Below are 25,616 nucleotides of genomic sequence, written 5' to 3'. Positions count from 1 at the left end.
AAAAAAAAAGCTTTGAGTGGTAACAAAAGCAGGTGGCCTAAACTGAACACAATCTTAAAGGTTGCGTGATAAAAAGAGAGCAGATGGCTGAGGTGTTTCCACTCTGCACATGGGGTTTATAATCAGGAGCAGATCATCTATGTACAAAATATATTTTCCTTTTACAAATGTATTGGGTGCGGCTTATAGTCAGTTGCGTCTTATATTCTAAAAATTACGGTACTTCTAAACTCTTATCACCGCGTGTGCGTGAATCTCAATGAACAAACGCTCATCACAAGCATCTTCAGTGCCATCTGTCCTCTGTTTACATATAAATCTGTGATCATGACATAAATTCCAGTCTGCGGAAGCTTTTTAAGTCTGCACCCAAAAAAAAAGGAAGCGTTCTGTAATCCGCCAAAGAAGCAGGTATGAAACAGATTAGCATCCAAGTTGTAGCTGACAGTGATGAATTAGAAGGAGGCCTCTGAGGTATCAAACGGTGTGTGTTCTTACATGTTGAAACACAGAAGTCATTGGAGAAAATGCAACTGGAGTATGTCTTGGAAAAGCTGAAAAAGCAATTACATAAAAAGAAATCTTGGGCGTACGATGGGGATAGTTGAGAACATTAAATTAGCTTGAACAGTAATGTTTCAAATATTTCTAGACTATAAGGCGCACCAAAAAACCTTTGGGTACCCTTAGCACCAAGATGGCCAACAATATACAACGTAAATCCATCCATCCATTATCTGCACCGCTTATCCTCAGTAGAGTCGCGGGGGTGCTGGAGCCCATCCCAGCTATCTTCGGGCAGTGGGCAGGGGATACAGAGATAGACAATTTGCTCGCTCATTCACACCTAGGGACAATTTGGACCGACCAATTAACCTGACATGCATGTTTTTGGAATGTGGAAGGAAACCCATGCAAGCACGGGGAGAACATGCAAACTCCACACAGGAGGTTCGATCGCATGACCTCAGATCTGTGCCGCATAAGCGCTTACCACTGCGCCGCCGTGCTGCCCTTACAACGTAAATATTTTGAGAAATTATAGCTTACTATAATGTTATTTATTTGTATAAATAACTAATACCCCACCCTTAGTGCTAGTTGGTAGTCAATATAAGCTGGCCATTATTTGTCCACTAAACGTTGTAATGTTAGGTAGTGCAACCCAAATGTGTGCTAAACGGCACAAAGAAAACTCAAACTGTGCCATTCTGTTTTCTCATTTTTACTGATCCTTTAGTGAGGTTTTTGTTAACAGATACAAATTTCTCGGCCTACAGATGTTTTAGCTCACAAGGTAGAGCGCTCGTCTTGGGATCAAGAGGTCACAGGTTCGATTACCGGGCTCCTCCATGTTATAGATCGAAGTGTCCTTGGGAAAGACACTGAATCCCTAACGCCCCCAATAAGCAGGTAGGCGCCTTGCATGGCTGACTCCCTATTGGAGTGTGAGTGTGTGTGTGTGTGAATGGGTAAGTGTGAAGCACATTGTAAAGCGCTTTGGGAGGTCTTCATTGACTTGAGAAGTGCTGTATAAATGCAGACCATTTACCATTTAAGAATGCATGCGTAAATAATAAATATATTTTTGTTTAATATAGAAATCCATATTGTTGTTTTATCATACACAATGTATTTTTTAAGCCATTGATCGCTAAAGTAGTCGAGTCCTTTTAAAAGGCTAGAAGTACCTGACTTAATTTGTGTCCATATTACTACGTATAATAAAATTAAAATAAAACACCGCTTTTGCCATCAAATTGTAAAACCTAATTATACAGCCTAAATATACATTGTGTGAGAAAACACACTAAAACTTTGCCTTGTTCAGATTCCTTGATCTGACACGTTTGGCTTTTTAGAATGTCCTATATGATGAAAATGTCAGCTTTTAACAATGTGAACTAGACCGCGCTCGTTTTATTTGTGCCCTAACTCACGGCTTTCTCGCTGTCCCTTGTAAAAGAAGCCAGGCACCTATGCAAGCACTCAGCAAGCGCTCCTGTATGGAGGCTGAGGTTTTAAATGAACACAGAGTAAATACTGCATTTGACTGCGGGTCGCTGTGCATTCCAAGCCTTGTTGTCGTGGAAATGGGAAAGGCTTTACACGGATTTGTCTCGACAGTGCCCACAAAGTTGCAGGAAAATGCCAGGAATTAAACCAACCCGTATTTAGAGCAGCAGGTAAAATAAGCAAAAGCCTAAACAAAACTATTATTAAACCAGGCTTCAAAGAGAAGCATATCTGCAAAACACAAATTAAAGTTCCATAGCTTTCTTTATACATCAACATGTGACAAGTTAATGACACCGTTTCCGTCCAGGATTTGCTTGTCAGTCTCTTGTCATAGAAACTGAATGACCGAATGTTATTCCAGAGAGGATGAGTAAAATGCTTCAATGAAACATCTCACATCTTGTTAACAATGGAGCCACATTTAAAAAAGGCATTTCTTCCAGGCTTGTTCGTTTCAATTATTATCTTTTTCGATAAATAACAGAATATTCCTTGCACAATGGCTTGTAGGACTCACAAGTGCACAGTCAAGATGGCTGACAATTACTTTAATGAACATAAGTGAGTGGAATACTCCACTGAAACTGCTATGACAAGCCCAATCCTCGTCAGTCTACAAAATAAAGCATACAATGGGGAAGCCTGACAATTGAGACTGAATAAATGAAGAAGTTCATGAATATTGACTAAAAAAATAGAGGTTAAAATGAACTAATCATGAACACAGGGGGGCATCAGGCATTTATAGCTACCCAATTGTCCAAAGCCGTGCTGTGTCCTTGTGCTACAGTCTTGTCCCAATTGTGTTTGAGAGGGACTACATCTCATTTTATGTGTTTTATTGCCTTTTTGCCTATTATAACAGATCCCGATAAAGTTAGTATTAAGGGAAACTGAAAACAATTCCAACCACAATTGAGTCGTAAAAGGAAATGATCACGAAATACAAAAGATAGTGTATGAGTGTCTGCCATCGAAGCGCTCTTCAAAGGTAAATGAATGATTTGTAATTGTTTTATTTTTACCCATGTTACCGGTACATAATTTTTTTCTACACAATTAAATAATCAGCGTTTTTAGGTACACGTGTCTTTAATATGTGGCTATCTTAAAGCAGTTTTGGGGGTTGGCTTATATGTGATAAAAAAGGTCAGCATTTAACAATCAGGAAAATTTTGGAAATCAAATAAATCCGACTTACGCCATGTTATCCAAATCTGTGGCACAGGCCTCCACAACCTTCGTCACGTTCACCAAGAGAGCCTGGTGGAAGAGCAGGATCTTACTAACAGAATGATGATGTTTAGTTAGGATACATAAATATGAGGTTGAGCATGCCTCGTTTCTTCCGACAAGTAGTTGTACGAGTGGTTTGAGGCCTCCACATTTGCGTATGGTGATCTTGTTTGAAGGTCTTTGAGCAAACTCTGCCAAGGCTCCAACCACATTGACCAGCACCTCTTCGGGCTGATTGGTCAACAGGTTAATCAGAGTCTCCATGACCTTGTGATCTTGAAACCTGCGATACACCAAAAGGTTTTTAATGTAGCTTGGAATAACCATATTATCTGCATTATAAAGGCGCATCAGATTATAAGATGACCTCCAAGTAGCCTTTTGTTATATATTTAGGGCTCACTGGACTGTAAGGCGCGTGAAATTGCAGCTACTTGTATCTATTTGTGTGTATCCTTTGCACATTGTATACACTTAATTGTATATATTAGTGCAATGTGAATAAAACCCGGATCGTAGAGGTGACAGCACCGAAACCTAACTAATAGTGATACAGATGACATACAGGTATGAAAAGGCATTGGATTTTATCTCATATTTATTCACAGTTCCAGAATGTTAGAGAATGGAGAAAACCGAAAGTAGTCCAGAAAGTTATAAATCAACACAAAAAAGATGAAGAGGGCAACAAATCCTTGAGATATCAGATGATGAATCCTACTTTGCGTTTTTTTATGCATTTCAGGACGACTTTCTATTTTCTCCATTCTCTAACATCCGTTTCTGGCATCGTGACTAGAAATAGTGGGATCATTAAATAAAATCCAATGGCTATTATTTTGTCACTTTTAGCACTAGTGGACTAGTTGTTTTTTTGCGCTCTTACCCCCGCGACCAAGGTACGATCCGATTCCCGTTGCATACAATGTTTTGCGATTGATCATCCATTGCACTAATACTGTAGTATACCGTAAAACCTTGTGTAGAAACGCACAGGAATAAATACTGTATGTATTTAAAATTTTAGCCACAAGTGTTTTGCGGTATATGGCCACACCAGGGTATCCAATTTCCGGCCAATTTTGGATTTTTAAATGCGCTTTTTAAGCCGGAAAATATGATAAATGGTAATGCTATTATAAACGAACGCAATATTTTGCCCTGATAAATAATCTAACTTGCCTACATCTTTTGTTACCTTACAATTGTCTGTTATATAAGTAGTAAGGGAATCTGTTCTGTAAGTGTCTTGTTTCCCTTGTGGGACTGTGTAGTAAACTACAGCACAGATTTAATGTGGTCGAAGGAAACCTCGACAAACCCTTGACACACAGTTAAGTGTCGCTATCTTTATTCATGGTTACGGTCGCTGGCTTGGTGAAGCTTAAGCTATTGTACAAAGCCAAGGTCATTCGGGTTTTGGTCAAGGTCTGGAGGAGCAAAACCTATTCTTGCACAAAAAACACTAACGAAGATACAGCTCTGCCAAAGCTAACCGGAGTGAAATTCACCGCAGAGATAAGCCAAGTGTGATACACCGACTTTAGGATCTTTTGTAATGGCAGCTATAACTTTGGATTTGCAGTAGCGCCATAAATAGTGAATTGTGTTTATTTTGTGTATGCAGAATCTCAAGTTATAGAGTGACAAAACCAAATGCAAAGTGTGACGGTAAGAAATACACTTTACAGGTTAAAATTATGTTTCTTTGGAGTACAATGTACGAAGAGTATAAGGTTGTTTTTCTATTAGTGTTCTCTGGAAAGTGCTAAAAAGCTTGTTTTTTTCATCGTTTATATTATCTGTACTGTGTTCTGCACATTCTAAGGTGCAACTAAAAATACCCAATATTTAAGAAATTTCACAATTGCGCCTTATAATCGGGAGCAATTTATATGACCGGAAATTCTGTTAAACAATGGGCAATCTCTTAAAGATCTAGAACGGGGACCTCCAAATTACAGTCTGCTGGCTAGACGGGACCCGGCAGACTTCTGGAAGTGCCCTGCTGTATAAAGCGGTTGGAAAAAACGCACTACCAATAATACTCATTATCATATTTAGTGCCTACAAATTATGTTTCAAAACCAATTTGATGAAATTGTCTTTTTAAAAAGTACCGTATTTTCCTAAAAACGCCCAAATTAACCGGAACTATGAAAGTGTGCCTTATAATCCAGTGCACCTTTAATATCGGGAAATAGGGTGGATAAAATTAGGAATGCAGTTTTAAATGATACTGCATTCGGTAGCTGTTCTGCTTTTGAAAAACAGAGGGCTTTTTTTCACTGGTCAAACTAGATGTCATAAAGTTGATAATATTCTACAAATACATTTTTATTGAACGTGTTTATTGATTTTCTATGCAACTCTAGTTCTTACTGTAGTTTTAATTTCATCTGCCTTATGGTCCAGTGCACCTTATATTTATAAAATATACCACAAAAGACTGTTTTTTGGGATGAGCCTTTAATCTGATTCACCTTGTAGCGCAGAAAATATGGTCCATGTAGATGTCTGTTTATATGTCTGGTTATTTATTCATCCATGCATTTCGTGGTCATTATTCTAAAACATTTTTAATTTAGTTATTTATCTTTTGCATGAATGTTTACAACAGAAAAAAAAATGCTTAAAAATGGAAATATGTCTTTTAAAAATAGAAGTGACGATATGAAAAATCAGATTGGTACATTCTCCCTCTTGCAATTGGCGAGGTTTCCGATTTGAGACTGTAAATACCACATATATATATATATATATATATACAAAATTTTACATTTCAGGTATTTTTGTGGTGTCTAAAGTAATAGAAAATCAGCTTTCTGGACAGTCGGATTGTTTTAGAACCAAATTGTAGTTTATTAGCTATACTTGGAAGTCGCAATTTTCCATCGAGATTCTTACTGAAAGCTCTTCAACACCTCGTTGTACACTGACTGGGTCACATATTGATGCATTCAGAAATCAGCACTAAATAACGTTGCATTGTTTCCACACATTGCTGGCTGAGCTTTTCCGACTCCCAAACTTTACAAAATGTTGGCCCGTGTTGATCGTACTTTTGGCAGCTTGGTTGAAAATCATAAGCTTGTGGTGGACAATATCGTCTTAAAATAAACACTTTGATGAAACATTAATCAGACAAAATGGCTAACACATGCTTCCTCTTGTCTTAAGTGGGAGTCCCCCAGACACGTACACTGTCCAGACGGTGGACAACATCAGCAATGTTAGGAGAAAAAAAGAGAAAATGCAACGACCAAGGTCAGTTTCCCTATACCACTTAACCAAACAGTAAAAAATAATCTCCACCTTTTATGTTCGCTGCTGCAAGATGATTTGACAGTAATGACTCGGTCACCTCGCTCTCATGACCTCGACGTTTTGTTTTTGTTTTTTTAAAGTACCGTATATTCTGCACAACAAGAAGCATCCCCCAAAAATAGTCTTCTGTCATATTTGAGACTACAGTAAGCGCTACCGTATTTATACGTGTACAACCGTTGGGCCCTGAATGAATGAATGAAAACTTTTTCGAACATTAAAATAAAAACAGAACAAAAACAATGACTCAATAACAAAATAATGTTAACATAACATGTTCGAAAAGGGGTAGTATGAAGCAGACGCTTATTTTCCCTACCCCTTCACAACACAATCTCAAGGATACACACATTACATAGGTCAGATATCAATAATTATAATAATAACAATATTCATATTTTATACACTAATCATCGTAGTACCCATCCCTCAACGTTATAATGCCACTAGTCACCAAACATCACTGCGACACCAATGATAATAACAACAATAACAGTTATGATATAATAATAGCTAAAATAACCATAGCTGTAAACTCAGTATTTCCAATCTCCCATATCACTTATACCCCATTTTCTTCATCCCTGTATTACGCCAGTAATGTTTTTTTGTATTTAAATTTGAACACGTGAATAGCTGGATATTGTTTGATCTTGTAAATTGTTCCAAAGTTTGACTCCAAACACATACTTTTCCTGGTTGTTCTCACCTTTAGAATTTTGAATTTACTGTATACACTTACGGCAAGTGCAATGATTAATAAGTGTCACTGATTCAATTAGTAAAACATTGTTTGTAAAGGGAATTGAACCAGGACCACCAGAGGTAAAGCCCAGATACAAAAATACATAAGACCAGAAGAGCTACCTTTTAAAAGTAGGGTAAAATAGACTCAGTCAACCACTAAAAAAAATTATTTAACTAGAAAATCACAATGACCAAGCACTGAACGGTTTAAGAAAGTGATTTGCGCAATGCACTTTGTTCTGCATTCAAGTGTGTGTCAATGACGTTGGGGTTTAATATGTATACGTACGTAAAATAGCTTGTATAGTATTTTGTTGAGACTTTAGTTTTCTGTTGCACAACCTTATTGACGCACAGGTGAAGAAGTGGAGAGACTGTTTAACTTTCAACCAGTGTGCCATGAGAAATTATCCAATGTCACTTTATAAAATTGTAAATTTTATAAAACATTTATGAATCATTTTCTGCAAATATTATGTCATTGTCAAGTGTCTATGCTGTAAAAACTGGGGGTATTATAAATTATACCGTAATTAAACATACTATTAAGTGTAATTTTATAACATTTTCGGTTAGTGCTGTTCCGCAAAATTTTTCCAATGTAAAAAACGTGCCCTGGCTCAAAAAAGGTTGAAAAACACTGGTTTAACTCATCAGAATGCACTTTTCAAAACAGTGTTTCTGGCACTGAGTAAAATAACTGCAGTGTTGAGATAAGCTCTAATGCCTTTTTATATTTCAGCAGTACTGCTGGTGGTTAAGTGGTAATGAATCGGTATCCTTACTGCCAAGACCCGGGTTTGAATCAATTTAGACTAGAATATATCTTTGATATCATTGTTACAAAATGGGTGACAACGAAATTGGACTTTTCACTCCACATTTATTGAAATTCATGCGATTATTGATCAAGGCCAGGAAGATAATCACCCAAAACCCAAAAAACGTGTACTTATTGAGCATCTTCTGCGGTATATAAGGCTAATTTTGTTTTTTTTCCATGTGCCTCAGAGTCTGTAAAATACAGTAAATATATTTTCTCTTATTCCTACCGACCTCCTTCTGAAAACGTGACCGGCCGTGACCCGACTTTCACACTCGGCTATCCGCAAAATGAGAGTCGGATTCATATTTGTGTCCCGTGGCACCGTCATTAAGATAACTTTGTGACAGCTTGATTTACGGTGAGGGCCAAGCGCACGGCTCAGCGTTTGTATACTGGAGTTACAAAATAAGCACACACGAGTTATTCTCGTGGCTGCTATCAATAGTAGCTATGTTCTATTTTGAAAAGCGAGAACAGATGGCACGCGGCCCGCTCTGGCACGGACACTTTGGAACTGTCAAATTAATCATCGGCCATGCGGTTAACTCGTTTTTTTGCTGATCCAACTTGCCGTCAGATGATTTATTTTGAGCGATTCTGTAGTGCTAACTCATTATAAATATTATAGAATGCGTCCTAATTATCAATGGCGAAGTTTGGAAAATCTGACGCAAATGGCGTTAAACATTTGGTGATGTTTCTGCTTATCCAAAATAAACTTCGGTTAACTGTCGATATACGATCAGCTGAGAGCGGGGAAGACTTAGATTCAAATGAGGGAGGATATAATTTTGTCATAGGAAGGGCTGAAAAATGACTCATTTTTTTGCTAAAATCTATAAATTCTCTCTAAATAAAATGATGTAGTCACTATATATGTATTTGGTTGGTTGGATCCCTTAACCACTAGGGCTGTAGGGGCACCATTTGCTGTGGTGTGTCTTTGGCAAGTACACCCTGCTGGCTCCACCTGGTATTGAACCGGTAACCTTTTGCTTTTTACGCTAGCGGTTAAGGCATATATATCTGTATGTGTTGGAGTATATACAGATATAAACCCCATTCTCCGGACCAGTGTTTTTCAACCCTTTTTGAACCAAGGTACACTTTTATTTATAAAAAAGTTCGAAAATGAAGTTATGTCAAATATTTCACTGTACTACTTCATAAGCAGATAATTAGTATATAAAAAGAAGAAAATACTTAAAATAAAATGATGTGCTTTGTTTAGGTTTTTATTTTTTACAGTGCAATCTTAAACCGCTTTGTTAAACAATTTAAGTTATTAAATGTAGTGTGCTACCTCATGAGCAGATAATTAGAAGCTAAAAAATATATAAAAATCTACTGCCACCTACTGATATGGATGACTATTACAGTTCCTCGTCTGAAGATAGCCAAAATACTTAATAATGGCCTGATTTTTTGGAAAGATAAAATCGGGCAAATTCCAGCAGCACACTGGTTGAAAAACACTGTTCTGGACTATAAGGTACACTGGATTGTAAGACACACCTCTTCCAAATAGTCTTATAGGATTCTTTTTTCATATATAATGTGCACCTGACCATAAGGTGCATAAAATTAAAATTATAAGCTAGGGTTGAATATAAATGTTTTTCGTAGACATATACATATTAAAGAAACCAAGTTTCACAAAATGTAAATGCATTTAATAGTAATGGTGCACTTAATTTTTTTAGGTGTGCCTTATGGTTAGAAATATTTTGGTAAAAAAAAGTGTATAATTTTGACGTTGCCGTCATTAATCAAAACTGATGCAAAATAACGAGCCACAGCACTTGACACTGCAGAACATTTAAGTAGCAAATTACATCATCTAAAAATCGAAAGACATTAGTGGAAACAGTGATACATGTAACCCCCCCTCTACTAAAAGTTAATTGCCCTGAGATGATGAAAATAACGCATGTGTGTTCTAGCGAGAAGAAAATAAGGGTACAAACTGTGAGCATACACGTCGAGGTTTTCCGGGCTGAGGGAACACTTCCAGATGGCGCCGGTGGCGGCAGCCATCAGCTTCTTGTTTTCGATCTTGCCCAGGAGCACCACCAAAGCCTGCAGACCTTTGTAGTCGTTCACTAAGGTGCGAGTTTGCTTGCTTTCCGCGCACTGTGGAGCAAAACAAAACCACATTTTTAGCTTATTGAACTGAAATCACGTGCAATTTTTTTAGGACCTAAAACAATTACTTAAAAGTCTGGAGGCACATTATATACAAAATGTTTTACGGTAAATTTCGGACTGTAAGCCGTGACTTTTTCCAAGCTTTCAACCCTGCGGCTTAGAAAAATGCATAAATTAGCCGCAACTTTATATAACGGCCACTAAGGGCACCTGTGCAGTAAAGGTAAGAGTGAGGCAGGTGGAAAATATGCCTCGAAGAAGACACAAGTTGAATGTAACTTCGCGCTTTGTACATGAACAAAACTAGCATGAACAGACCCTCATTACAGGGTAACATCCTACATGCCGACATTTCTTGTGTAAATATCATGTAAATTATAACTATAGCCTTATCCTCCCTGTTTTATAACCTTATCTTCTCTGTTCCTTTATCTTCTTGGCTTTTTACCTCACTGTGAATGTGTGACACTGGAGTGTCATGCCCAATTTCGTTGTCACAATATGTTAACCCATTTTGTAACAATGACAATAAAGGTATATTCTATTCTATTCTATTATAAAAAAGGTGTCAATCCAAAGAAGAGGGCTGACTACCATATTGGGAATAATCTGGCAAAACGAACGGATTACAAGAAGCAATGTCCAACAACGCAGATATGTCTAGGGTGGATTTCCATTTTCTGTCAGCATTTTTGTGTCTTTTACAATAAATATTTTACACGATTAGATTATATGGATTGTCCTTGATGTGACGAAGCTATTTTCACGAACATTCAAAGAAGCTAACAACGGCCAGGGGACGTAAAGGTGAGTTACCTCAGCTTCATAGTTTTCGGGTATCTTGCTTCAGACAGTATCTTGAATCTCAATAGTTTAACCTTTCCAATGATGTGTGACGTGACATATTTTAGTACAGACAGGTATTTGTTGACTACCTATGCACCCTGCCAGACAGACCTACGCCGGTCTCATTGTGCGTGGTTTATAAACTGTGATTTTTAATAAATTTTGTTGTCTTTTTGATCAACCAATGAGTTTGCTTTGAATGCTTTTTCAAATGAATAATTGATCGCCATAACAATGAATGTTTAGCTCCTTCAAAATTATGATACTAATCATTAATTTATATAGTGTACCTTTGACATTTTCTTCTAGGTAATCTGAGGTAGCTGCATTAAGGACTTAAATTCTAAAAACACTACACAACGATGTCATTCCAAGGTACCCAAAAATCGGTTGTGCATTAACACGATCCCCATACACAAAAAAAACGTTTCGAATTTCCCAAAAACTCAAGGCAATCAGAAGAAACGGCTACCTTGAAGATGACATTAGCGCAGTGTATTCGTAGTTCGTCGTTGTCATTGCTGAGGTTGTGAACCAAATCCTTGATTAATCCCTCCGACTGAATCGCATTCTTGCAAACTTCCTGTGGGAACAGAATCATGATTACAAGCACCCCTCCCAAAAATATTTGAAGTAAAAGTAACCTCATCAGCACAGTTCTGCAGGATTCCCGCCACCGGGATGAGCATGTTCATCTGTGGAGACTTGAGCAAGCGTCCCAGCAGAGGGATGCCACCGGCCTTGTGGATGGCTTCCTTGTTTTTGGGACTCTTGCTGCAGCTCCAGAGGGCTAAAACACCAAAGCGGGCCACTTCCACGTCCTTTTCCAGCTTTGGGTCTACGTTGGCCAAATCGGGGGCGCAGTCCAAAAGCTTTACCTGAGAAAAGATACGAGTGAATTGGACAATTTGGGGACTTAATTCAAACAATTTTTTTTTATGTCATTCGATGAAAAATATCCCGTTGTTTTCTACGAAATGGTTCTTGTTTTTAAAGGCTATTTTCACCAAAATATCATCATTCAGGAGATTTTCTACAAAAGCAACTCATTTTTATGTGATAGCAGTACATTTTTGATATTATTTGAAATAACTATAACATTAGTACTTTAAGAAAAAAACATCCATTTTAATTTAAGTCAAATAAAGTCAAATCGAAGATTATTTTGATGTTGATGCCAACGTGTATCTTTATGACCTAACTGTTTATTGACTTTGTGGAAAGGTTTAAGGCAGCCAAAGGGATTCTGATGTCAAATCCAGAGAGCCGGTTTATGGTCGTCACTAGGAATCAATCCACAGGCTCTAATGAGACAGACCCAGGAAGACTATCGCTGTTCGGTTCTAAGGTGGTCTTACACAAGTACGAGTAAGGAATCTACTGGACGGAGTAGAACATCTGATTTTGAGCCTGAAGAAAATATACAACTGCGGAGCGCCTTTAATCACACGGCGCTCTGTCAATAAACAAGAATGCAGGTCGAAGGATGGAGGACAGACATTCCGATTAGCTTCGGCAACCGATCTGGTTTTTGTAATACGGAGAGCCCTCGCTACTTCGTGCTTCGGTTATGGCTGGTTCACTGCTTCGCGGATTTTGAATTGAATTGATTTTATTGTCATTGATAAACAGTGTGTCTTGTGTTCTACAGTAGACTGCAAATGCGATCACAGGGCCGGTTAAGGAGGGCTTTGTGTTGGGTGGGCGTGGCTGGTGTATGCTGACGGTCAAACGGTGTACAACAAACTGTGAAGCATGGCGCCAAATAGCTTTTAGCGGCTTTTACCTTGAAAAGAAATTCATCAATTAAATTGCTCTGTGGATTGTAATCGGGTCTGGGAAGCAACTCGGGTGGCATCTGGATAGAAGCCAATCACGAGGCTACATGTCTGGCTTACTGCTAGGGCTAGGCTAACAACTTTCTTAAGCTACCCCTACCGAGTGTGTATCTCACCATGAAACGGATGACATGGAGCTACAACTCTTGGGAAACTTCCACATTCATGACTCTGAAGTCGCGGTTACCTGATGCTAGCGTGTAGCTAGCCAGCCACTCTCTAAATCGCTTTCTTACCACTGACAGGAGAAGCCCTCCAATTTTGTTGTACTTTTGTATAATGATAATAAAGACGATTGATTCGGCACCAATTCTGTTTTAATTTGTTGATCTCTAGTTGTTTTTTTGTAACAGTTGATACTTTCAGTCAGTCATGACAACCCATAGGGGCTTTTATGTCAGGGCGACACAACTTCAGGGGATATCATTTTCTGTGAAGGGTTCTGGTCCCAATTACCCGAGGTATTACGGTACTTACCAGTTTGCTAATCCCGTTGTACTTTCGAACTGTTCTCCTGGCCCGGCGGAAACTGGTGAGATTGGCGATGGTCTCGGCAGCTAAAGCCTTCACGTCTTTGTTCCTCGATTCCAGGACGTTCACGATACTTCGCAAGCCTCCGTTATCAACGATGCAGCGGCGGGTTTGGGGGTTGTGGGTGATGTCGCGGAGGATTCGCAAGGATCCGAGCTAATTGAACGGCAGAGGAATAATACTTCTTTTACCAATGGTTATAGACGAAGCACCGTTAGGAATTGACTTACTTGGAGATTGACGTCTTCCAAATGTAAGATGTTAGTGAGGACTTTAAGGCCGCCTGAGTCCTGCATGGCCATGTGGTAGGTCTCGTGCGTCAGGTCATAGTCCATCAAAGCGTACAGGGTCAGCAATGTGGCCGTCTGGTCGCCTGCCTGGGATTATAATTTCCACTAGCATCGACTCATGAGAAGCAAAAGTATTTGATCCGATTTATTAAACGTTGTAGCTTTGTTGGTATGGTGGTCTTCCTTAAACTATTTGGAAATAGAAATCACCCAAGCACTTTTCATACCTTGAAAAAGCTTTAAAATTCCGACATTTTCAAGGATTTCAAGCGCTTGTGCATACCCTGAATAATGTAGAAGGGCAGATATTTTTTATTTTAATTCTTATTAAAAGTACAAGAAATATCTCATATAAAATGAAGAGGACCTCACATATTGTTTTAAATGTGAGCGTTTCAAAATAATTTGAGAAAACTGATCTATTTGAAAACACTAATAAGAAATATAACATGTAGATGTCTGCATATATATTTAATCATTAGATCAGCCCAAAGGAAAATACATTAGATTTGATGTCATCATCACACTTTTTTTACTCAAGGTGCCTCAATGTACCATGTTGTACTGGAGCATTATGGGAGAGAGTTCAGCCAATATTGTACAACAACAAACTATGACCTAATATAATGCCTTTTCCAGATCATACATTGTGATTAAACAATGCATTTAAGCTTAGGGAGGTTCTATCTGTCTATATCCATCTACCTTGGTCATATCCCTCAAGAGGGGTGACAGACAGCAAGACAAACACGTATACAAAAACAAGGAAAAGAAAAGAGGAAAAAGTAGCAAAAAACACAAAAAAATTGACCATGGGAAACCCAAATGCCCAAATACCCAAACAAGTTAAGCACCTCGGCACCCAAGTCAGTCATGCTTTCGTCTTTCCAGGTGAAACGGAACACAAGAAAGCGGCCAGGGTGACACAACACACTCTTCTGTTCAAACGCAGGGCCGACGGCTTTCACTGGTTTACCTCTGCCGCATCATGCAGGTGCCCTGCCCATCCCTTAGAACGCGTCTAAACATCCCACTATCCTTTTACTTAGGGAGGTTCACTTGTTTATTTGACTGTGCCTCACTAGACCCAAACCTCACCGCATGTCGTTGGCCCCAACGTACCCCATTTCAGAACCAGTACAAAATACATTTTGTCAAAAACCACCAGGTTATGTTGCATTCAAGCTTAAAACAGCATCGGCGCATAGCGTTAAAGCAGGCATTCCACTTTTTTTGCAGTACAAACATCTGTCTATAACGGTCGGGGATAAAGATCTCCTTAAAATAAAACCGATATTTAACTTGGCCCGTGTGTCGTTTCAGCGTCTGATGGTAACGATATTATGAAAACGAGCGCCGGACAAATGCCATAAATAACTGCCTGGTGCGGTTTGAGGACAGATAGATAGCCGGGATGTGTTGCTTCCTGCTGCGTGGAAGCTTGTTGACACAGTAACACACGCTCGCACACAAACGCTTACGCGCTGAAATACAGCTGAAAAGTATAAAAATCTGTAAACCCGCGCTGTTTTGATCATTTACACCCCATGTTGCTTGGAGTGGGCTGCCTACTTTTAGAGTGGCATTTCCTCTCATTATGTTACACGTATTCGCTGGGCTACTAAAATAGACCCTCTCGAGTCTTTTTATTATTATTATTATTATTATTATGGTTCAGTTATTTTGTTCTATGCTTTTTTCCCGTGTTGCGGATATGTTATAGCATGTAAAGGACACGTAAAGAAAGCATATGTAAAGACAGCAGTTTTACTTAGTTGTACTATTGGAATGTGTCACTGCTTATGTACTGTAGTTACCCATAGTATATACCAACCATCCATCCATTATATACACCGCTTATCCTCAGTAGGGTCGCGGGGATGCTGGAGCCCATTCCAGCCGAATTTAGGCAGTGGTCAGGGGACACCCTGAACCGGTTGCCAGCCAGTCGCAGGGCACACAGGGACAGACAATTTGCTTGCTCATTCACACCTAGGGACAATTTGGACCGGCCAATTAACCTGACATGCATGTTTTTGGAATGTGGGAGGAAATTCACGCAAGCACAGGGAGAACATGCAAACTCCACACAGGAGGTTCAATCTCATGACCTCAGAACTGTGCCGCACACGCGCTAACCACTGCGCTGCCGTGCTGCTCCCATGTATACCATGCACCCCTTATTCTTTATTCAAAATCGGTATAAAATGTTTTAACTTTTTCTCAACTTGAACTAAATATTGGAAGTGACAGACGATAAACACGAACAACCATGATTAAAATCGTAAACTATGAACAGAATACCAAAATAAGATGTACAATATATTTAATGTCCTTCATCGTCCGATTCACCTTTGGATAAACCAGAGTCTTTACCTAGTTGTGCTTTTTTTGCGTTTATTTTCGTCTTTCAGGATGACTTTCTTTTTTCTCCATTCTCTAACGTTCATCTCTGGTACCATGACTGAAACAGGGTTCATACAGATTAAGGTGTGTTAAATTTAAGACTTATTGTGTTTCTAAAGCAGATTTAAGACTAAGTCAACTAAAAAACACACGCAATGCAATGTTTTCAGCCATAGCGAAAAACATTTCTCGTACAGTTACTTCTCATTAAATTGACAATTTCCCATGGTCCAAAGTAAACGTCTGTGTATTCTGGGTAGATCTAAGACGTGTCTGCTCTAAAAGGCCTGTCTTGATAGTTCCGTTATTGTGGTTACACAGCGTTGCCATGAAAGTTAATCAGTAAATTATTAAAAAAAGACATTTCATAAATTGAACAAAATCTTTTTAGTTTGAACAAATAGAATGCTTTAAAATGTGTTACCATTTTTAAAACTTTCAAAAATGGATTTCAGACATTACAATGCCAAATAAGGCTTTATTTTTAGAAAAAAATTGAATCAAATACTTTTTAAGACTTTTCACGGAAAAGCTGTAAAACTAGCGTGATTATGATATTAAAATTGAATTATTTGTCAAATATCATCTATATTGGAGGTATAGTATTTAAGATTTGTCACTCTTACCGCCGTTACCCCGGTTCAATTCCCATCGCAACCAATATTTGCAATTGTGGTCAGTGATATCATTCGACTGATCAATCATTGAACCAATATGGTAAAATACTACCTTAGAACGCAAACTCAAACTATGAGTTCTTTTGAGTTCAAGAAAAAAGCAAGTTACACACAATACACTAAACTATAGTCATGATTGTGTGAGTGTTCAGCCAAAACGTTTTTTCATTTCAGTCCCTACATTGTTCTAAGTTGTGACCTGATTTACTGTTGTGAGGATGGCCTTGAGTTGTATCAAGATCCAGTTTAGAAAGAGGACAAATGTGAAGTTGGGATTTTTACACTGATTTGTTTTTGTCATAACCTGCCATGTTCCGGTTCTTTGTTATATAAATGATCGTCACCCGTTTTGAAAGAACCTTTATGAAACCACATTGCATTATTCTGTTCTCTCAAACCCAGACTTCTAAGTTTATTGTAACAACTCAACGGAACTGCTCAATCCAGTGCTTTTTTTTGTTTTACTCGTCTCCTTTTGTGACCCGAATGTTGATTCGAACCAAAGAAGAGAAAGTCTGTCCCCCTTCATACCCATTATTAAGATGGTAAATACAATATAATTGACCTCCAATTACACAATTTAGGGAGATAATTCTGTGTCAAATGTCCTATGGTTTTCATTACCAGAACAATTAAATATAGATACAATACTTTTGGAATATTTTTTTTGCAAGGTCTTTGTCACCTTCCCCAAATAAGCAGAAAATAGGATCCACTGATTGAAGGCGGGAAATCGGAGTCTGGCTAAACCCGTTTTTTTTTTAACTTCTTTTCCTTTTCTCTCTGACACATTAATATTCACCATATGCCCTGTCAGACGTGTCACAGGCATGCTCGGTTTTCGGGTAAAGTTTGCCTACAGCTGCTGCCGTTGGACAGCTTTTTCCTTCTCCGCCTTGGCTCGGTAAGGGAAACCAAAAAGATGACTCTGTAATCAACAGTTTATCCTTCCTTCTGTTCATATGTATACATGGCTGAGAGAGAGTCGTTAGTTTAGATGGTCGCGCTGTAACATAATTTGGTCGCACTTGTTTTGCTGCATTCTGCCCCGAATACACTCAAGTATGACCTAGTATTTTGTTTTATTCACTCACTATGAATTTGCCTGCATTCGCAAGTAATAGGTCGCAGTTTCTAGAACACTATACAATCGTATGGGATTTGGTCAAAACAGGACGGAACCTAAAGCGCTCTAGTTTTGTGACCTGATATTTTCTTTCACCTGCACACACTGAAACACATTTGCAAGTAATTTGGTTGCACTGTTAGTTTTGTCAATCACACTTATCCACTGACTGAGTCCATAGTAGTGTTTCTATGGGAATATTGTGATATGTGTGTGACAGCATAAGTAGTGTGTGAATGAGACTTTAGTAATACGTGTGAGAGTATAGTAGTGTGTGTATTAGTATGTATGAGAGACTATAGTAGTGTGTATGGGAGTATAGTAGTGTGTTTTTGAGAGTAGGGTGGTATGTGTGAGGGTATGGTAGTGTGTGTAACAGTATAATGGTGTGTCTAAGATTAGTGTTTTAGAGCAGTGTTTTTCAACCAGTGTGCTGTGAGACCTTTTCTAGTGTGCGGCAGGAATTTTGCCCAATTTTATCGTTCCCAAAAAATCAGGTCATTATTTAGTATTTTTGCTTTCTTCAGACGATGAACTGTAGCCATCCATATCAGTAGGTGGCAGTAGATATTTATATACTAAATTATCTGCTCATGAGGTAGCACAGTACATTTAAAAACTTAATTTCTTTAACAAAGTGGTTTAAGATTGCACTGAAAAAAATAAAAACAAATAAAGCACATCATTCTTTTTTTAAGTATTATTTTCTTTTCATATACTAATTATCTTCTTATGAGGTAGTACAGTGAAATATTTGTCATAACTTCATTTTCAAACATTTTCGACGGACGGTGTGCCTCATAACTTTTTATAAATAAAAGTGTACCTTGGTTCAAAAAGACTTGAAAAACACTGTTTTAGAGTATAGTAGTGTGTGTATGAGAGTATAGTGGTATATGTGAGACAGTATAGTGGTGTGTTTGAGTATAGTGGTATGTGTGAGAGTTAAGTTGCGTGTATGGGAGTATAGTAATGTGTGTGGCAGTATATGAAGCGTATGAGAGTATAGTAGTATGTATAAGAGAAAAGCAGTGTTGTGCATGGATATGACTGTGTCGGTTTGAGAGGATATTTATTATGTGTGACAGAAAGTACGAGTTACCTCTTAATCGGACTCTTATAAAAATGCTCTAGTTGTGTGACGTGACCATTTCTTTCACCCACACGTACCTACATTGTAGCAACATTGGAGGCTAAATAGGTTGCAATCTTAGTTTTAGTTAACTGTTAATTTTGGCAAATTGCAGAGGAACTTGTTGCTTTGTTCTACCTGACTTTTTTTTTTTTACACACACAAACTTATTGCAACCTATTTACAAACAAATGTGAACAGACTAAGTCAGGGGTCGGGAACCTATGGCTTGCGAGTCAGATAGGGTTCTTTTCACGAGTGCATCCCGCTTGGAGATAAAATTTTGGTCATGCAAAAGTTCCCCTTGGTGTTTTGAGTAAAATCTGTGAAAAGCAGAGTTCAATGTACGCAAAGCCAAAGCAACACTGATTTTGGGGGTGGTCCAGTGCAGCATATATAGAGCACCGTCTTAACTACAGTTTACAGCAATGTCCGGATATTTTTCCACATCCCGAAAAAAAATGATCGTATCTCCCGTTTTTCGTAAGTCCAATGGTCATAAGTAGGGGCCTGTATTTTAACTTTGTACAATGTGTGCTGTTCGCTCTTACCCGAAGGTACTTGACCAATTTCTGGATCTGCCAATACTCCGAGGGATAATCACTGCTCCGTTGACGTCGCGCCGGCTGCTCCTCTTCCTCGTAACTCTGATCACTCTCCGATGAAGTCTCGCTAAAAACTTCGCCCGGTTGTAATTGGGATTTACTGGGGAGAAAGAAAAAAAAATCAGTTATGAGTTTTAATCGTGGGTGAGACTTGAGGGTACAAAATTGAGCATCGTTATGCAACCATTTACAGCTCAGTAAAATGTTACTTGTGACACGTAAAGACAATGGCATCTTGGGTATTTTCAATTTTTCTACGTTCAACTTACAGTTTCAAAGAGGATAGTTGTTCTGCGTACGAGGACTCTGAGAATCGTGAAACCGTCCTACTCCTGGCTCCCTTCTGCGCATCAATTTCTGAGGATTTATCTTCTTCACTGCAAAGACACAAAATAAACGTTAAGTATGTTTTTCTCTCATGATATTGTTTTGCCTACAAATAAAGCAGGTACATACAGTATGGTATCACTCTTTCTAAGCAGACCAAGTTTAAAGTATATTATTTAAAAGCAATTAAGCAAAAAAAGTATATGCGGTTTATGTTTTGATTACGGTGCATTTCCATTTTAATTTTAACATTAAGAGTCGGGTTCAAGCTTCAAAATTTTTTATTTGAAGAAAAAGTTTTTAAAGGTGCACCTGATTATAAGCCGCACCTTCAAAATGTTCTTTTGTGAGCTATGAGTTTCATATAAAAGACGCACTGGACTATTAGATGCATGAAGATATAACTACAGTTACAGCAAGGGTTGCATTAAAAACATCTATCATAGAACATTATTATTAGGTAATCTTGCTTTCACTACTAAATAAACTTGATTTATTATATAAATGGTTACTGTATGTCGAAGCATTTCATTGTAATCATGCATTTCTGATTCTATTGACCCCATTTTTGGTTCATCAGACGCACTAAGGAATTCCAGGACAATTTTAGGGTTTTAAAATGCACCCTATAGTTCGAAAAACACAGTATTTTAAAATGATTGTGTATATTATTTAGCACCTTCTTCCTAAAATAATAATTTAAAACATATGCAAAACTACCTGAAATATCATTTAAACGTGCATTTTTTGGGTCCAAAAAATTTCATTTATTATATGTGAGCCTGCCTCACCTAGAGTGAACTGACAATTGTCCGCCACCTTGCTGCTTCGGGTACTTAAAAAACTCAAATACATTCAGAAATGCTCGGCAAAAAAATGGTGCCGTTTGGCCACTTTGTATTCTTCTTTGTGCTTTTTACCACTTGTTATAGGTTGCACAATACAGCAACATCTAGTGGTGAAAAAATAGGACCCCCAATCTTACCATTGGGAATTCTTGGCGCTCTTGTTGATCCTTTTCAGTGACAGTTGAGTCTGAGCATCCACCAATTTTCGTGGTCGGGAAGGATCTTGAGAATTCTTTTGAGTAAACCAAATAATAAATAATGATAAGCTTTGCGCAACTAAATAACAAAATATTGTTCTAATGAAGACAATATACACATTAGTAAAGAATGGTGAAAATGGCACGCTGGTGTCAAACTTGCGGCCACCACTATAGCAGAATTGTATTATGCGATTCCATGTCAATCAAATAAATCATCTTGAAGGTCAAACTCATTTAAATTATTTAAAAAAACGTAAATGACGAGGGTATAATGCAATAATAGAAATCATTAAATAATCACAAAACAATCAAACAAAAATACATATACAATATTTATAATATATTATCCCTTTGCTGGACTATCTTGCTATTTTGTCATGTTTTTTTGTTTTTATTTAACTCAGTAACTAGAAAAATAATACTTCAAATCTACCACATTTAAAAAGACAGTGTGTAATAACTAGTGCCTCCTAATGGTATAAAAACATTCAGAAATTAGGAGAGATTAGTGATTAGCTGTTACCATAACATTAGTTCGTCAATTTTGCTCGTAAACATGTGTCAACACTTTTGATCAACAAGCTCTGTTAAAATTATGATGCACTTTTTTTGTGTTTAGTTCATTTCAGTCAAGTCTGTTGTATTGGCATTCTTTGATTTATTGAAGAAAGAAATCTGGTTTTTACGTACCTTTATAAGAGTAGCTGCTAAGTCTAATATTTTTGCCGCATTATTAGTTTTTGGTTCAGGTGAAAGATCAGCCATGTTGTGTTAAAATTCTGATTTATTTACTATAACAGGTTTTCAGAGAGCTATTAACTGTATTTAAGTTTTGGCCAAATTTATTATTTTTGTCCTGTTTTAATATCGGTTTCCAGTCTATTTTTGTCCTGTTTATTATTCTCTCCAGTTTTCATTCCCATCTTGTTTTATTTCGATATCCTGTTTCATTATCTGTCCTGTCTGTCCCGTCCTGTACGGCATCGACCCCATCTGTCCGATATCTACCCGGGCAATTGGTATCGATCTTGTCGGCCTCTGGCTTCCTATCATTCCACGCCAGACTGCTGCCTAACGTGCATGACTCCCCATTTCCTGTAAAATAAAAGGCTTGTGTGAGAAACGTACTCGTTTGGGTCCTGCTCCGGTTCCTGAAGGATACATCTTTTTTTATTTAAAAAAATTTGGGGTGCGCATTATACCCGAATAAATACAGTACATCCAAAACTTGGGACAACAGTGAAGGTTTTTAAGTGAAACTTTTTCTCTTATTATTTTTTAGGGTTATGGTTGTGGAAAAAACACATAAAAACACCAACGAGATGTGAAATATTGAACAGTTATTATACTGGTTTTAATCCCAAGCACTCGTTTTTAGCAAAACTAGCTTGAGACTGTCACTGCTCGTTAAGGTGGCACTTAACGTCGGTAAAGAAAACACATTTTGAACCTGTTCCAAAGACTTCATTTTTGTTTTGACGTAAAGCGAACGGCTATTGGAAGTCTTTGAGTCGACCACAGAACCGCGGTCTGATTAAATTCAAACTAATTGGGCTTTTTCTTGATTGGATTATATGCGTAATGCTCAAAGCCCATGTGCTCTCACTTACATGTCGGGTTTTGAATAAAGGGCAACTGACGCTTGTGACAGTGAAGGGTGACAATATTTAGCAGGTGAAATATAGTCGGTGACACTTTGGGTGACAAGATGGCTATTACTGACACAAACTCGGCCCCCTCGACGGCCTTCCACGGAAAACGACAGTCGGCGTCTTGCCTAGCGCTGCATCCAACAGTTGGTATTCATTTTGCTGTTTTTTCTTCTTTACGCTCGCAAATACGCAGCACGCCCAATTTCCAGTCTTGCCGGGATGTCAAAATTAATCAAAAACATGAATTTCCCTTGCTTCAGCGTTTTGAGAATGGATTTACACAAAAATAGATTTTTGTGCTCGTTTAAAGGGACAGTGTGTATTATGAAGCTCCTTCTAGTGGTTAAAAAACAACATTCAAAAACAAACAAACAATATTGGTACAAATAAGGCGCTTATTGGAGCCGTGGCTAGTTGAAAAGCAACAGGGAGCCACTAGGTAGTGCCAAAGAGCCGTATGACCGCATGCGCCTCCAGGGCAGCTTGTACACGAAAGCAGATGTTTATCGATTTTGTTGGTATTTATTGGGAGTGACATGAAATGGAACCTAGCTGAAAACACTCCAAGGGGCTTAACGTACAACTGTGTACATTTTCACAAAAATCGGTTCTGGCATTTCGGAGCCTATAAGCCACATTCAAGCACGCAAATCCAGATTCATATAATAGTCCAAAATCTAGATAGATTGTGGGAGAACACATGGCTCATGATTTCCCTAAGAAGAAAATGGTTCCTGGGTTCTCCAGGGTTAATTATGTTAGGGAGTTTGCATTTGTTTTACATAACATGAGCCTCAACTAGAGGGAGCTGTTGTCATCGTCTGCCATCTTGCTGCTACAGGTACCCAAAAAAACAAACCTCATAAATGCCTGGGCAAAAAAAAAAAAGATTGATGCTGCGGTTAGGTCACTAACTTTACTTTTGCTTTTCAGCGCTTATTTTTGGTCGTACTAAACATTAAACAGGGTTCTTACACCCTTTTCATGGCAAATTTCAAGCACTTTTTTAAGGACTTTCAAAATTAATTTTCTAATTTCTCCAATACCATTAAAAATACGACACTGCGATGATGCAATAGAGGTCTAACATTTATTGGTATATTGATAGTACTTCACAAATATGTAAAATCCAATATGAAGGGTTAAGGCTGATAAATTGTAAAGGCTTTAAAGCTGCTGTAACTCTTAAATCAAGGCTTTAAAATGGGCAGCGAATTAAGTATTTTAACTATTTAAAGTTTGACATTTGAAAAGCTTTAGAGCTGCTTTAACTTAACTGCCAGTAAATTAATCAAGATTAAAAATGTAACTCTTAACTGACAGTAAAAGCCTTCAATTTTTAAGTGTGACAAAAAAAAGTTAGAAAACTTACCAAAGTTAACTCTGAGTTAAAGCTTTTAATTTGTAAGAGTCACAAACAAGAGCTTTAAAGAGACTTCTCCTGAATTAAGGCTTTTCAACTGTTTTTATTCATGATAATGTTATATAGACGATTCATCCAAAATGTTTTTTTTAAAAATCAAATGATATATTTTTCAATGCTAACAAAAGCTTTAAAAAATTATGTTGAGGTTGAAAAATTAAAATCGGCTTTAAACGAATCATTCAAACTTTAAAGAGTCACTATTTTTTGAAAACTAGAGTCAAAGCAGTCATAAATTTGGAGTTAAAAGGTATATGGTGTAACATTTGACCACTAAACTGTATTGTCTAATGCGAATAAAAACCAATGCCAAATGAGCACAGCGTAGGAGCAAGATGCCAGACAAACCTGGCGGCAACAACTAGGTGTGGAGAATTCCCATTTCTCAACCTAGGAATATTTATTCAAAAAACATTGGCACAATCGTTCATGTATTTTTGCTTATGATTCAATTCAATGTTTTTTTTAACTGATTAAAAATGTTTGTACCACTAGGAGGCACTCATTATGACGCACTGTCCCTTTAGAGCTTTAACTCTTTCACGCAAGCTGGTAAACTGCCATACCGCAAGGGTTAAATCACGTTTCAAGCTTTAACACTGCCGTGACGAGAGATTGCTCTGAAATGTATATTGATAATACTTCAGGAATACGTTTTATTCGCGAATAACGTAGGAAGTGCCAAAAAGGCCGGCAAAAGATGGAAGAACATGAAAACTTTGATTTGCTCTTCGAACCCCAAAAATCACAAAAGCGGGAAGCTACTGGATAAACTGCAGAGATTTTAATGTCCACAGGCTTCCCCCACTGTATGTATACACGGGCGCTCGCGTTTGATGTTGGATCGGATCCTCGTCAACATGGCCGACAAGCAGACACTAGCTAAATGCGGCCAGGATGCTAATTACACAAAGTGCACTGTTTATACTGTACATGAGAGGCACAAAAATGTTTTGCTCTTTAGGGGGGGAAGACTCCCTTTTGTGGGATAAACAGCCCGTCGGGGCTGCTTTGTTAGGCGCCGTTTGAAAATGCCATACCACAATGCATCGCTTTTTACGATACCGATCTGCCAGAATTGATATTGCACATTTTGCCCAAAAAAAAAAAAAAAAAAAAAAGAGTCTACTTCATTTCGTGTCATTTTGAATATCAGGATACATGTCATTTTGAATCACAGCACCCAAAAGAACCTCTGCCCCGCAAGACGTGGGTTTTGACTCGGTCCTGTTCCCTGTTGGTATTCCCTGTCCGGTATTGTTCCCGTTTATTTTTGTCCCGTTTAATATCGTTTCCAATTCCGTCCCTGTCTATTTTTGTCCGGTTTACTATTCTCTCCAGTTTTCGCTCCAGTTTAGTTTGTCCTGTTTATTTTCGATATCCTGTTTCATTATCTATTCGGTCTGTTCCGT

At 38.0% G+C, this 25,616-nt stretch overlaps 1 protein-coding gene across 1 annotated transcript in view; it reads right to left on the bottom strand.

The window, feature by feature from the left end:
• The window catches only part of odad2 (outer dynein arm docking complex subunit 2), a 56,403-nt gene that overhangs the window by 22,022 nt on the left and 8,765 nt on the right, over nt 1–25,616 (bottom strand). The window contains exons 10-19 of the mRNA XM_088322555.1: nt 21,067–21,161; nt 20,024–20,131; nt 19,701–19,854; nt 13,749–13,895; nt 13,465–13,674; nt 11,794–12,027; nt 11,622–11,732; nt 10,134–10,288; nt 3,358–3,538; nt 3,221–3,282 (exon numbers count right to left, since the gene is read on the bottom strand). Coding sequence (XP_088178681.1) covers nt 3,221–3,282; nt 3,358–3,538; nt 10,134–10,288; nt 11,622–11,732; nt 11,794–12,027; nt 13,465–13,674; nt 13,749–13,895; nt 19,701–19,854; nt 20,024–20,131; nt 21,067–21,161 — 1,457 coding nt within the window. The remainder of the gene's footprint in view (nt 1–3,220; nt 3,283–3,357; nt 3,539–10,133; nt 10,289–11,621; nt 11,733–11,793; nt 12,028–13,464; nt 13,675–13,748; nt 13,896–19,700; nt 19,855–20,023; nt 20,132–21,066; nt 21,162–25,616) is intronic.

This window comes from Urocampus carinirostris, chromosome 18 (assembly GCF_059441175.1).
Source record: "Urocampus carinirostris isolate Australia breed hairy pipefish chromosome 18, RoL_Ucar_1.0, whole genome shotgun sequence".
NCBI classification, from domain to species: domain Eukaryota; kingdom Metazoa; phylum Chordata; class Actinopteri; order Syngnathiformes; family Syngnathidae; genus Urocampus; species Urocampus carinirostris.
Note: the sequence above shows the minus strand (reverse complement) of the source record. Positions and strands in the feature narration are given on the sequence as shown.